At 47.0% G+C, this 14,204-nt stretch overlaps 1 protein-coding gene across 7 annotated transcripts in view; it reads left to right on the top strand.

The window, feature by feature from the left end:
* The window catches only part of SLCO2A1 (solute carrier organic anion transporter family member 2A1), a 100,761-nt gene that overhangs the window by 19,360 nt on the left and 67,197 nt on the right, over positions 1-14,204 (top strand). For 6 of the 7 annotated variants that reach the window (XM_006021017.3, XM_006021024.3, XM_006021020.3 and 3 more), the window contains one exon: positions 13,852-13,973. In XM_006021017.3, coding sequence (XP_006021079.1) covers positions 13,852-13,973 — 122 coding nt within the window. Of the gene's footprint in view, positions 1-13,710; positions 13,730-13,851; positions 13,974-14,204 lie in introns of those variants that run through there. The other variant, XM_025200807.1, reaches the window with a different exon arrangement.

Consider the following 14,204-nt stretch of genomic DNA (forward strand, 5'->3'; position numbering starts at 1 on the left):
TGCTGATCTCTCTTCATTATGCAGGTGTTAACAACCCTCTCTCCTTTCTAATAGTCTTAATGCTCAACTATTGAAACTGTCCTTCTGCAATTTTTCTGTCTGCTATAGCCATTCCTAGTAATGTCTTTCTTCTATTTCACAGTCCTGTTGACTGTTTTTAGCTCTAGCTAAAAACCTGAACTCAAGAATCTGGTAATTAACTCAGGTGTCGAAGTGACTGAAGTATTGGTGGCACTATCAAGAAGCTCAAAAAGGCTAGATTTTGTTTTATGAATCTGAATAATATATATACATTTAGCTGGAATGACTGCAGGATCAATGAAACATTTGCCTTTTGACTATCTTTGTCTAGTTTGTTGTGGTTTTTTTGTTAACTTAATCTAGCGAATTAGTGCACATTCTAATAAATATATATTTGGTTTTGTTTTGATCATAAACTGAATAGTATAGCATTAGATCCCCTAGCATATTAGTAAAGCTTCTAATTTCTAACTTCTAATTTCTGTTTAACTGGAGAATGATGTGCTATGTATGTGCCACACCAGCTGCACCCCCCTTTTCAAAATCTTAGATCTGTCCATGGCTGTGTGTGTGCATCCATTCCCACATGCATGCCCCAGGGGTGTGTCATTCTGTATATGGAGTTATGGACCTGCCCAGTCCTGGTTGCAGAGGCAGTAGGGTGACCCTTGTCTGGCTCACCCACTTTCCTTTGTGCCTGTGCTCTGGCAGCAAATTTTGACCCCTGTGGTCACACAACACCCATCCTGTATCTCACAAACTGCTTTATATAGGAATATAATCTTGCTTGCTAGGAGAGCAAGGAACCGGAGTCCAAACCAGGCTGTCTCTGCCAGGCCTTTGTTCATACTTCCTGCAAACTTAAAATTCTCTGTCTGAGTATGCAGGCCAGCAGGGCTCATGTTTAATCTCTGCAAAGACTTGTGTACAGATGTGCATGAGCAATAGATAAGCAGAGGTGCAAGCCCAGCCCCAGCCAACTCACGGGCAAGTGTTGTGAGCAGCAGTAAGACTAGAGCTAGAAGGGTGCTGCCCAAGAGACAGCTCCTAATACTGCCATGTTTTGCTCTCTTTATTTTTTCCTCCGAGGCTCTATTTGAGTGGCTGTAATCCACCCCTGCTCCTTCTTCTTTGGGCCTTCAGGCCACTTCACCGTTGCCCATGCCTCGCCCTACTCCGTTCTTTTCCTAGTCCTAATTGACTCCTCTCTGCTCATTTCACTCTCTCCTGTTTCCTTTCTCTAAAGCCTTTGAAGAGTTTTCTGGGCACAATTTGAGGTGCTGGTATTGACCTATAAAGCCCTAGTGGCTGAACTAACCCTGCACAACTCTAGGTCCTCAGACCTGCCAAATCTTGACCTGTACGTTGCTTTGGGAGGTTTCCCCCTCCTCGCCCTCCCCCCTGTTCCTTAAGTGAGACAAATAGATCTGCACTCGGCCTAGCTCAACTGGCTTAGCTGGACACCTAGTTCTTTCTCATGCCAACGAGCCCTAAGTTTGTGAACCCAAATTCTGTGTCTCACTGGCACCCGCACCTCACTGCACTGATAGTGGCCCTACTGGCCAAAATCATGGCCTCCTAGCCTTAGTAGTGATTTAGGAGTACTAATCATGGTCTTCAGCCTCCCCCACAGCCATGCCCATGCCTCATGGATCTTACTCTAACTTCCATGGCAGTTACCTTTTGCTCCACTGCCTGAATCTGATTGCAGGCCTTTTCTGTTGCAGGTAACGGGGTACCATGACTCCTGTTACAGCAACCTCCTGCAAGGTGCATCTATGTGCCACATTCATTTGGCAAAACTAGGTGGGAAGATGTTCTTAGTAATTGCTCCTCGGCTCTGGAACGCCCTTCCCCTTGAAGCCCATCAGAGCCACTGCCTGGACATCTTGTGGGAGCTCTCAATTACATTTATATATAGGCAGGCTCTTATAAGGTAGGGTTAAATTCTAGGAAATTGTCTGAGGTGTTGTGTCTTACTATTTTATTTGAATATTTTCTCTGGTGTTTATAATTTCTCCTGCTTTTATTGTAAGCTGCCCTGGGCCCTTTTTGGGGAACGGAAGAGTATAAATCAAAATAATGCCTAAATGTGGAATTTAGACAAATAAATCTCAACCCTGAAGTCTTTTGCAGATTTAGACCTCTGTGCCTCCGTGCAAGAGCTATAAAATGGGGAAACCCCTTCCCTTTGCTTTTACATTCTTCAGAGCAGGGACTGTGTTTCTGTGCAATTGTGTGTTTGTACAGCAGGTGCCATTGTGGGGCGCCGTTCTCTGTTGGTATTTTCTGAAAGGTAATACAAACAGTAGCACCAGGGCTACTTTGATCAGTCCACTGATTTTATTTTATTTTTTAATTTTTTTCAGTTCTGGGGGAATGTATACTAATGAAAGTATAGACTTTTACTTAAGAAAATAAGCCATGCTTCGTAGCTTTAAGGCTGAAGGATTTCTGCTATGACTAATAGAGACCTACTGAACTCGCAGCAAGACAAAGCCATTTTTGTGCATGAAGAGCCTATTTCATGGGCATTTCGTGGCAGCCATGCCCCTTGGCACTGGTTGGCAGAGAGGGCCCTGTGAGCGGTGGAAGGAGGGGCAGCCTCTATCATGTCTGTTGCCTCCTTCGTGCCCCCCTGCCAGTCGGCACCTTCCCCTCCTGGGCAGACTGTGAGGCCCACCTGGGAGGGGAAGACTCTAATAAAAACTTATTAGATTTCACAGGCATCCCCTGGATTTTACAGCTTCTGCAAAATCCAAGAAACAATTTCAGGTAGGTCCCTACCTATAGCTCACAACTTGTACCAACAGAACTATTCTGAGATGGGTGTATCATTCATCTGCCCCCCCACCCGGGGTTTCCGCAGGGGCATAATAGTTACCAAGTCCTTGCTCCCCCCTGCAGGCACTGCTGCATAGGGTGCCTAAGTGACTGACTCTCGCACCTAGCAGTCCCTCAGTGGCTCATGCGCAGGTTAGCCTGTTCTGATAAAACAAGACTGCATAAAACAAGGGCTGCAATCGAGAAATGTGGCTGGGAATGACGTGGCTTCATGCCCAAATGAGCATGGAGAGAGCCCAGTTATACCACTTGCTGCTCTCACGGACAGACTTCCCTCCGACCTCAAGGATAAACAGAAGCTTATCTCTTCTTGTTTCGGCGACAAGCAGGTCAGTTCTTTCCTCTGGCTTTTGGCCTGCTCATGCCCGCGTGTGCAGCACATACATGGGTGTGTGCAGGCTGTGCTACTTTTTAGGAACCAGCAGGCAAATGATTGTTGAAAAGATTGGGGTGGGTAGAGGGAGGGGAGCAAGAATGAAGCGTGGAATTCACTTACTGTCCAGTGCCAGATTAAAACCAGATGGAACAGAGCCGCCAGTCTGAGCCTCACCCCTGGAAGGCAAACCCTCCCCCCCACCCCCAACCCCAACATTTTTTGGCAAAATTGCAAGAAAAGAGAAGCATTCTGGTTGCTATTAAAGCTGCTGGTGGAGTGAAGGCAGGGGGATTTCATCAGGACTCCTTCCCAGCCTCCTGTAGCACAAGCTGCTTCCGAGAGGACTTGCAATCCCTATGCAGGTTGTTATAGGGCTCCACTGAACGTAGCTGCGTCCCTCCATGTATACTTCAGTACTGTTGCACCTGCGTGGACACGGTATATGCCAATGTGAATTTGGAGTAATGGAAGGATGAGTCAGTCCCAGTGTGTCTGGTTCTGCTGCTCCCATCTGGAGAAGGGCAAGCCCAGCCATGCAAAGGGGGAAACATAAGCCTGCTTTTAGAGCCTTCTGAAGTCTCTTTTTCCAAGTGGGGTTGTAAAGCTGATAGATCTTGCCCAGACAGAAATTTTTCCTGTCTAGCGGAGTCCCTGGATCTGCTGCTCCTTCATAGGCCCCAGCATGGAGCGTGCTCCTCTGCCCCTGGTCCTGGAATCACCCCTTCAGGCCACCAGCAGCTGGGAGAATTCAATGGAAACCTGAGACCCCAAAATTTGGAGATAACAAAAGTGCTGTAAACTCTACTTCCCCCCAGCTTGAGAAGTAAGACTAGCACTTTTAGGATCATCTGAGCAGGTGTTACTAAAAATGCTCCCAGCTGTTCTCTCTTGGTTTCACACTGCCACCCATCCCTGCCTTCCATGAAAAGGCATCATGTAGCAGGGATCCCTAAACCCTGTTACATGAGAGATATGAAGTCAGCATCGTAGGGCTGCAGTTAAGTAAGCAGCTGGGCTGGGGGCCAGCTGCAGAGCAATATGCGACCAGGGAAACCCACAGGGAGTTAAAAGAGCAGCAGGAAAGGAGGCAGTGGCTAAAAGCCTGGCTTCTGAGCCAGAAGAGATGATTTGGCCCTGATGCCCCTTGAGAACCAAACTCCTGCTGGCCTGGGCTGCAACGGGGGGAACCCAGGCAACACAGGTTGTTCAGATGCTTGTGGTCTGTGGGGCAGGTGTCGCTAACAGTGAGTCACTCAAGGCGCATGTTGGAAATAGGTCAGTCATTAATTACACAAAGGTGCTTCGATGGTTTAGCTAATGGCTACCAATTAGTCATTGCAAAGTAATTGTTCCAGGAATGATTGTGTGTGGCTCTTGCACAAGTGAGTCAAGGGGTGTGTGAAAGGGAGCTTCCTTCCAGTGTATTCCTTGCACAGGTATCAACCCTATTTATATTATCGTCAATCAAGAGTGGACACTGCTGCCGGCTCTTGCTTCCAAAAGTGCCACTTCACACATAAGCCCATCTACTGAAATCTTATTTAAGCATGTGCTCTGAGCCCGACTGACCTTGCATATGTTTAGAGAAATCTCATCCTGCCTACCCAAGAACAGAGCATTTGTACATTGAACGAAACCAATAGTCCATCAAAATTAGACCTATTTTATCACTGCCAGCTTCCTGCCAAACTGTAATACTCAACCTGGTCTTAATTTTGGTGGTGGTGGTTGTTCTTATTTGTCCAATAATAATAATAATAATAAATGTCCCTTATTTGGTTTTTATGACAATGTCTTTGTTCCCAAATAATATTAAATCTACAGTGTTGTTTATGACCTGGAAGAGGTTTGTAGAGGAGTGTGCCAGCCCAACCCAGCCCAGTCCTTCTACCTCCCTTGGGAAGGAGAATCCCAGGCTTCATTTTATAATTGATCTTGAGTGTCTAGCCTTTGTCCTTGCAACAATAGCCTTGCAAACAGTGATATGAACTAATATTGACTAGAGCTGAAAGGTAGAAGCAGCTGGACTGCATTTCTGCAGCCAGTAGCTATGGGTTGACTTAATTCATTTTCTTCCCACACACTGCTTGTATATAAGGAGTTAGCTAAGTTTGGGGTGTAATTATCTCAAAAATCATGTCTCTTAACCTTCCCAATGACCTTAGGCCAGCCTATGGTGTAGAAACATAGGGGCTCACAAGGCAGATCAGACCAGTGGTTCAGTTAATCCAGTACCAAGTCTCCAAAAAAGGCTAGATGCCATAAACCCTTGAGTGGACATTTGTGGTGTCATCCACAGGGGAATGTCACTTCTAACTGCAAGCGAGGTTGGTTGGTACACAGTGGTTCATACCCCACTTTAAATAGTCTATGTCTTCTCAACGGGAACTGTGGATTTCATTGTGAACCTTAGGATAGGAGAAGAGATACCTTCAGTCTATACTTTGAACTGGACAGAGCAGGAACTGGAACCTGGATCTCCCATCTCCCAAATGACTGCTGTACCTGCAAGGTTATTGTAGGATGGGGCTTTCTCTCCTTCTAGAAAGTCCATCCTGGACTTGGGAAGAAATCCCTGTGAAAGGTACATCAGAACGAATGCGTTTATTTAAAAGCTTTCAGTCTTGACACCTCAGCAGCTTCCAATGGTGGAGGGGGGAAAAAACCTTTTATTGAAAATTTCCCAACCAGCTGTGTTTCCAAGTCCCAGTCCAGGACTTTGAAGAGCCTGTACTGGGGTAATACTGGGAGCCTTTCATGGAACCAGGAAAACATATTCCCTCCCAAAACTTCCCCAACCAGCCTAAGGGCATTTACCTTTCCCAAACCTGCCATTGGCTAGAGGGGACATGTTGGGTGGGTGGGATGGCAGAAAGAAGATAAAGCCAAAGAGTTTGGAGAGATTTTGCTGACATTTTTATTGCACATCAGAGCCAAATCTAATAATCTCTGGCCTCCCCTTCTTTTGTATTACGATCTTTCTCTCATACTCGATTTTCTCCACGTCCTTTCACAGCATCTGAGGGGGAAAAAAGCTTCAGCTCACAAAAGCTTGTGATCATATCTATATCTGATCTGCTTGGGTTAGTCTATAAGGTGCTACTCTGCTTTCTACTTGACTCCAGAGTAACATGGCTAGTTACACCTCTGTTTGTTAGGTCTGACTTGACACTTCTAATGGCCTTAACTTGGTAGAGCAATAGCCATTGAAACAAAGCCCATTTGTAATCCTCTGAAAGCTGCACTGCAAAGGAAAGTCAGATCTTCTCTTGCACAATGCAGATGGGGTACTGTAGCAAAGTGCGTGCCTAAGATTTAGGAACACATTATGATCAAAGCCATTTTGCTTGCAAACATTGAAAGATATCATCACAGGAGATGCTGCCTGCCCTACCTTTGGCTAGTAAAATGCCCCATCTCATACATATTGGGCCAAAGTCAGCCTGAATGCAAATCTCTATGCAGAGATTTTTGTTTGTGCCTGCACAAGTGAAGTCATGGAGAAACCCTTCTGATTAAGGGACTTGGACCCTGCCAGAAAAGCACTTCAGCTCCATGTGGAGCTGATTGGTAAAGAGACTCCTTGGGTATCATCTTCCTTAATGCAAAATAGCCCTTGATCAAAGGGATATAGTTATCAACTACTCCATCGTGATTATTGATTTGCTCCAAAATTATACCACAGTACTGCAAAAAATGATTCAGGCACCTATTTAGTCATTCTCAAATGGCTGGGATACATACTGTACCATAAGAGTCTCCAAATTCTATGCACCTTTATAATTGGAGCTAGAGCAATTATTTCCTCATTTGAATTTGAGTTTTTCCAGGTTTTACTAAATTATTTACTCCAGCTAGATAAGGCACTAAGAGTCAGGCAGCAGCGAGCCAAAGAAAAACATTCATTGGAGTGCTCCGGACTTGCTCATTCAGAAACAGACAAGGAGGATGTGTCATATTAATGAGTACGTTACTGAACAGTATGTAGGCACTTTGTACAGCACTTTGAGTTGTACAGCAGGCAGTCTTTGCACGAGTCATTTGTATGGGGCTGGTGCTTATAAATCAGGGAGAACTGCAGGAAGGAAAAAACACTGGAGGAGAGATGTTGCTGGTTTTCTGAGAATTCCAGTGCTGCCTTTTCCTTTTCAAGACTTGATCAGTTGGTCAGAACTAGGAACTTTTTTTGGTTGCTTTACAAAACCTAGTGCCATTCTTTGTAGTACTGTGGTATAATTTTCCACTGTCTCTTCATCACAGTTATCACAAAGCTTTATCTCGGACTTCACAGTACCAACTACTGTTCTTGCATAATTTCATAGCTCCCACCCTGCATCTTCACACAATCTAAGAGTAAGTAATTAGGGTGTCAGCACTCTTGTATCACAGTACACTTCTGAAATCATCCACAGGGCACATCTACATGAGCCCCTTTACTATGTAGTAAGCATCCCCCTCTACACATACAGTAATTTGCTCAGCTCCACAGTTAATTGGCTACCTACAAATCTGCTCCCAAATGCCTGAATGTTTATCTGCCTGCCCTGGGTCAGTTTACTCTGCAGTAAATTACTGTGGAGTATACCCATCCAGCAGTATTTCATGTGTAGATGCACCTAGTGTATCCCAGAAAAGCAAGACTATGCATCTCTTGTTCTGCAAAGTGTGACTGCCTACAATCCTACTTCCAGTAAATATTTGCTTTCACCACTTTGGATTAATCCTTAATCAAATGTCTAAAGTGCATTGGTGAATCTAAGGGGAAGGCAGAAGACAAGGGAAGGAGAACCCATCACCTAGATGTGCTGAAAAACTGGAGGATAGTATGGTGTGCTGGCAACCTGAGTCTGGCCAGGAATCTGGTTGCTGCTGGTACATGCTGGTCTGTGTATTCATCCAGGCTTTGTGTGACAGTCAGACACCTGTGTTCTTGAGTACCTTCTCTTTAGTCAGATGACCAGTACCTCCAGTGTCAGGTGTTGATGCCATCTCCTCTCACCCAGTTGCAAGTATATGAATAGACATACATGGCAAAAACAAGAGCAGCTCTGTTGGCATATGGCCTGGCATTTGTTTTGGTGGCTTAAGTAACTGCAATGTTATTCTGGAGAGTCATTGGCTATCTCCCTCCATGACTGGAGAGTACAAGATGCAGAGAAGATCACACTTTTTGGGCTGCCTTTCATGAAGGAGAGGCAGGTGTATTGCAGTGCTCTATTGGGGCATATTCTGACACCCTTACACTCCCAGTTGCTCTGTTGGCATCAGTGGCTTTACAGACGGTGGTCCTCCTCAGTATAGATGCTTTCTGGATGGTAGCTGCATGGCCATCTCCTGAGAAGACTTGTCCTGTGGGTTCACATTTTGCTTCATTGAGTGCTGGAATATGTAACAAGGCAGCCAAGCCCATGTCACGTGGTTAAAGCTTTTTTGGACACAAGGCACCAAGTTGTAGGAGGTTGGAACAAGGCCGTTCCCACCGCTTGGTCCCCTCGTAAAGACCATGTAGGCAGTGAGGTGGCTGCATAGGGCATGCCTGCACAGTCCCTGTGTCATGGAAAAGGTTTGTGTAAGCCTGGGCGTGAGGGCAGGTCAGGGAAGGACCATGGTTCTGAGTGTCCACAGAGCAAACCGTGCTAATACTCTGAAAGGCAAAGCTGCTTGTCCAGCCCTTTCTGTTTCCAGCCCCCTGAATGGGTAGGTGGGCTCTTATTTGTGGCCCTCTCATCCTGGCCTTCTTTTGAGGAAAGACTGGGTGGATTCTGGCTACACATCTTCTCTGCACCACCCCGTCCCTGAGCACAAACCCTCAGCGTCTTTCTAAGGACATAGAGTTCCACGATGCAATGGGAGTGTTTGCTAAGCGATGATGCATTTAAAATAGGGACAAGCCTTTGTGACACAATGAACTTTTTTCCACTTCCTCTTGTTGACACTTAACCACTTCGGGGCTGCCTAGCACAAGGCCAAATGAAGGTGGGGGAGACCCTGAGGTCTAGCATTACACCATATTATCCTATATATGCTCATAGAAGTGCAGGCGAGTCAAGGGAACCCCGGTCCAGTGGTGGGGAATTTGGCAGCAGTGAATGGCTTTAGGCTGTCTTCGCAAAGAGGTATTTCTGCCCTGCGTCCTGCCCACCTGTTATGCAATAAATGTTTTGTCAGGTGCTGTGTGTGTACTCTTAGGAGTATGTTTTCACCAGCTCAGCCCATGAGAATGCAAGTGAAGTTGTGAGCAAGGCACGAAGCTATTGGCTGAAACAGCTGCTGTGTGTACACTGCAGTTATAAAAAAGCTCTGCCTCATACCTGTTGCAGTGATGCAGCTTTAAAGAGCAGGTTAGCTAATTCATGGAGTTGCCTTATCTTGTTATAGAATAGAGGACACGTTCCCTCCAGGCCAGACCCACCTGGAGTATATTTGGAGGAGTGGCAGGAGACAGAAACTTTATCTTGCCACCTATTCCACTCAGTGCAGCGCACACAAGGTCTGTCCTAAGGGGCCGATGTTTAAGGAATTGCCCTCCCAGATGTAACTGTGGCATCTCGCATGTATTGTGCTGAAGTCTCCGCTGCCCTAGACCCACATGGTCACTCACCCTGGGGCAGAATGCTGCAAATATTACTTGTTTGGTCCGACTCAGCCTGGTAAATCGCTATGACCTCTTGTTTATGGCTGGAAAAATGATGGCAGGAAGGGTAAATGATTTGGCTATGGCCAGCCAAGGGGTTAGTGTCCGGGCCAGGCTGAGAACACCGGGGTCCTGTGTTCTCTGCTGCACAATAGCACCATGTGCATGTAATTTTTGCTGCTATTGAAATGTGCCCTCTCGTGGCCAGATATGGTACTAGGAGGGGTTCAAGAGAGAAAGAAGCTGCTTTCAGATAGGAAGATGTCCTGCAGAGAGCACATGCTGGTCCTGGTGCCCTCTTCCCCATCCTGGGTGTTGCTGCCCCTCCATAGATTCATAGGCAGTAAAGCCAGAAGGGACCTCGGAAATCATCGGGTCCAGCCCCCTGCACCAAGCAGGGAAGATAACTGGGGGTCAGGTGACCCCAGCAAGGTGCCCGTCCAGTCTCCTCCTGAAGATTTCCAGAGTAGGTGATTGCACCACCTCTGGAGGGAGTTCATTCCCCAGTCTAAACAGCCTGACTGTGAAGAAGTTTTTTCTAATGTTGAGCCTAAATCAATCTTCCAGGAGTTTGTGGCCATTACTCCTGGTTTTCCCCTCAGGTGCCCTGGTGAGCAGTTGCTCACCAAGCCCTTGATTACTCCCCTAGTGTAGCGATAAGCTGCCACCAGATCCTCTCTCAGCTTTTTTTTCTCAGGCTGAAGAGTCCCAGATACCACAGCCTTTCCTCATATGGCTCGCCTTTTAAGACTCTGATCATACAGGTAGCTCTTCTCCAAATGAACTCATGTAGCCATGAGTTCATCTGCAGCCTTCCTAAGAATTGAGGGAAGCCACAGCTTGGCACTTTATGGGAAAGGGATGACGAATGAGCTGTAGCATTTAAGGGAAGACGGTGGCAGGCCCCCAGGTCTGCCAACCTGCTTGCTTCAATTAGCACCTTCAAGTGGCAAGGAAAAAGGGATAGACGTCCAGAGACATGCAAGTGGGTTTGGTTTTGTTTTTATTTATGTTATTTTATCTTTTATTATATTTTATTTTTTAAAGCCCTCCTGCCAAATCACTCGCAAGCCTTGGGGACAGGCTTTTAGGCCCCCTTTCCAGCTGTAACTGCTCAGTCTCAAATTGAGGTCCAGCAAGTCATTCTCTAAAGAGAGTACAGACACATGTACATTTGGAGCTGTTTCAAGAGAGGAATGTTTCATACAGGCAGTAGGTATTGTGGTCTCATTGCTGCACGTGAACAAGCTGGGAATGTAGCAAAAGGGCTTCCTCCATTGCTAAAGTCCATTGCAGCGGTTTTGCTATGTACACAATGCTCTCAGCTGGCCCACATCTAACAATTAGAATGTAAGAGCTGCTGCCCATTTAAAATGGCTCCAAATGTCTGTGTGTCCTACCCAGAGTCGTGTCTCATTGCTCCGCACCATGCAAAGCATCTCCAGGTTAGAGACCTTTCGCCCCATATCTGGGCACTCACAGTAGCTCAGTTTGCAGTTCTGCCACTGGCATTGGCCAAACGCTACAAAAAGATGCTGTATGGCTTGACATTGCATTTTGAAATGAAGCGGCATTGACTGCGCTCAGCCGCTCTGCCTTGTGCTTTCTGCAAACTTCAGACATCCAGGGTTTGTTGACCAATCCTTATGAGAAGAAAATGTCAGCATTCGTGCTAGGTGTGCTAGCATGCTCTTCCCAACAGGAAATGGAAACCATGCCATATGATCCATCTGACCAATTGCAGCTCATTGATACCAATGCCATTTACATTGACCATTGTTCTGTAGAAATGGATAAATGTGGAACACTCAGCATCTGCTTATGGGCAGTTTCCAAGCAGAGGACGTGGGACTTGCAGTCTAAGCCAGTACTCCGTGTCTGTGAGTGCGAGCCAGCACCACATGCTTCAAAGGAAAGCATCAGACTCCCTCCCTGTCCCCGCTCCACAGAACTGATGAATTGCTATCATCCCATTAATTAGTTAGGTCCCTTAAGGCCAGGCTTGGTAGGATTTATGGCTTTTTCAAAGCTGTGCTTCTTAGTGCCTTGGCATTTGCTGTTAGAAATTTGGGGCATTCTGGTTAGGTGGATACATGTCACATTTCCTTCTGACCCCTGCTAAACTGTCTCGTCCCCTCTGACCTCTTGTAACAGTTTGGAGGCTCACTGTGTGAAATGGAGCCCTAACTAGCCACTCGAATTGTTTCACAGGACCTATTTGCTCAGCTCTGCTACCAGCACCGACTACCCTGTGTCAGGCTATGCATTGGGCATGTCAACATGTACCCGCTCCTGACCTCAGCCCTGCTGCCAACAAAATGAGCCCTACCCCTTGGATGCACTGGAGACCAGCAGCTAGGCAGAGAAGATGGCTCAGCCTCTTGCAAGCAGCCTCAAATCCACTCTAAGATGCTTGAGGCCATTCCTGGGCAGTCTTCTTTGCCAAAGGGCCCATCTCGTGTGTCTGAGGGTGCGGGGCTTATTTTGTCAGCAAGCCTGTCCAGGGGAGGCAGCGTATATCTGAACTTTGATGTGCAGGGAGGCTGCCCCCTCAGCCTCACTGATTTTTGGGTGGCTGCAGCATAGGCAGAGGGATCCAGAGGAGTGGGCACAGGGTGGGCACTCTGTGTTAGGGGGACAAAGCAGCCTGTAAGTGTCCCTAAGACCAGCCCCTGAGCAGCACAGCCCTTGGGAAGCAGTGGTTTCCTGAATGGACAAGTGGTGTGTTCAGTGCAAAGGTATCCTAGGAAAACATCCATCAGCAATCTGTTTCCCAGGGGTTCCTCTGCCCCTGCATGTCCGCACACAGCGAGATGCCCTAGGCATCCTCTGCTAGGGGCTGACACAGCCGAGGCAGTATTCAGCTTGAGACCTGGCATGAGCTCCTCCCCTTCAGGAGACGCAAGCCTGCTCTCCTCCTCCTGCCTGTCGCTTCTCTCTCCCTGAGCAAAGCTGTTCATACAAATCGATTCTCCATGCAAACATAAGCCCAGCGAGCTCTTGGAAAAAGCCAGATCCCGGGAACTTCCCAAAGGCAGTTTTTTTCCAAGGGAAGAGAAGTAGGGTATGCTGGAGCTCTGCAGGCTGCATACCTCCCAGCGCCCCAGGGCAGGGAATTCTTCCTCTCTTTCGTGAGCTGTGTCCAAAAGATCCCTCCTTGTGCTGGAAATCCCAAATGCAGGTTAATGTAAATGCAGTCTGCCATACACACATCTGTACTTTTCCCCTTTTCCCTAGGGAAAGCCTGAACTTGGCTCCTTCTCTGTGTGGCTCTGTCGTGTTGGCTGTCACCGTATCATATCAGTGTCTTCCGTACTGACTACACTGGGAATAGTAAAGCCCCTAATGTACTTCTGCAGGGTCTATTGCTCTTTTTAGCCTTTCATAGGAATCTCCTGCATGGAGAAGGGGATTGTTTGAGAGAGAGAAGAGGATCATTTGGGGCTGCAAATATCCTTCTCAGGGTGGATACGTTTTAGCCAAGAGGGCTATATTTACTTATATACATATAAAGACAGACATTATCTCCTTTATCGTCCCCTATACCCTTTATAACCCTTGCGGTCTGCTGGGGAGGGGACCTGCGGCTGCAGCATCAGAGAGGACAGACCATGAGGTATACCTGCTCCAAGGGGCAGCGTGGGCTTCACTGACGCTCTCTGTGTCTTTAAAGTTCCCTCTCGACACAAAAGAAAAGAGGGAGGAGAAATGAAGTTTCATCATCACTCCAGACAACAGACTTATAAAAACTTCACAAGCTTACGCTCCCTCACTCACTAAGTCTCATGGGCTTGGACAGCTTTCAGTACTGATTTACTAGACTCCAAGCTGGAGGAAGGAAAGCGGGGAGAGAGGTTTATATCACTAGCTTTCTTGGAAGCACCCAGACAGCTCAGTGCTTCAGCATTGCAGCACACTTCACGTTCGCTGGGAAGTTGGGGGCAGGAGAAAGGAACTAACTAAGTGTATGCATTAGCCTCCAACAGGGTTGCTGATCAAGCCATGGGAGCTCAGCCTGAAAACAACAAAGCTCAAGGCATCAGCAGCAGCCCCCAAGGCTCTAGCACCTGTTACCGGAACATCCTGTGCAATATCAAGGTAAGGAGCTAAACTTCCCTCCCAGAGGCTGCATGTTGCCTTTTGCTCTTTGCTGCTTGGGAGAAATGGCAGCACTGCTCCTAGGTTCAGCTCGGAGAACCAAGTGTGTTTGTTAAGTGCAGCGTTTCATGCTCTCTGGTCCTCTTGTCGCACAGTGTTAAGTCACACCACAGCTAAGCAACTTGCATGGCATGTCAAAGCATTTAGATACGGAGGCTTGTCTGCTTCTGG

The sequence above is a fragment of the Alligator sinensis genome, unplaced genomic scaffold (genome assembly GCF_000455745.1).
Source record: "Alligator sinensis unplaced genomic scaffold, ASM45574v1 scaffold1086_3, whole genome shotgun sequence".
Taxonomy (NCBI): domain Eukaryota; kingdom Metazoa; phylum Chordata; order Crocodylia; family Alligatoridae; genus Alligator; species Alligator sinensis.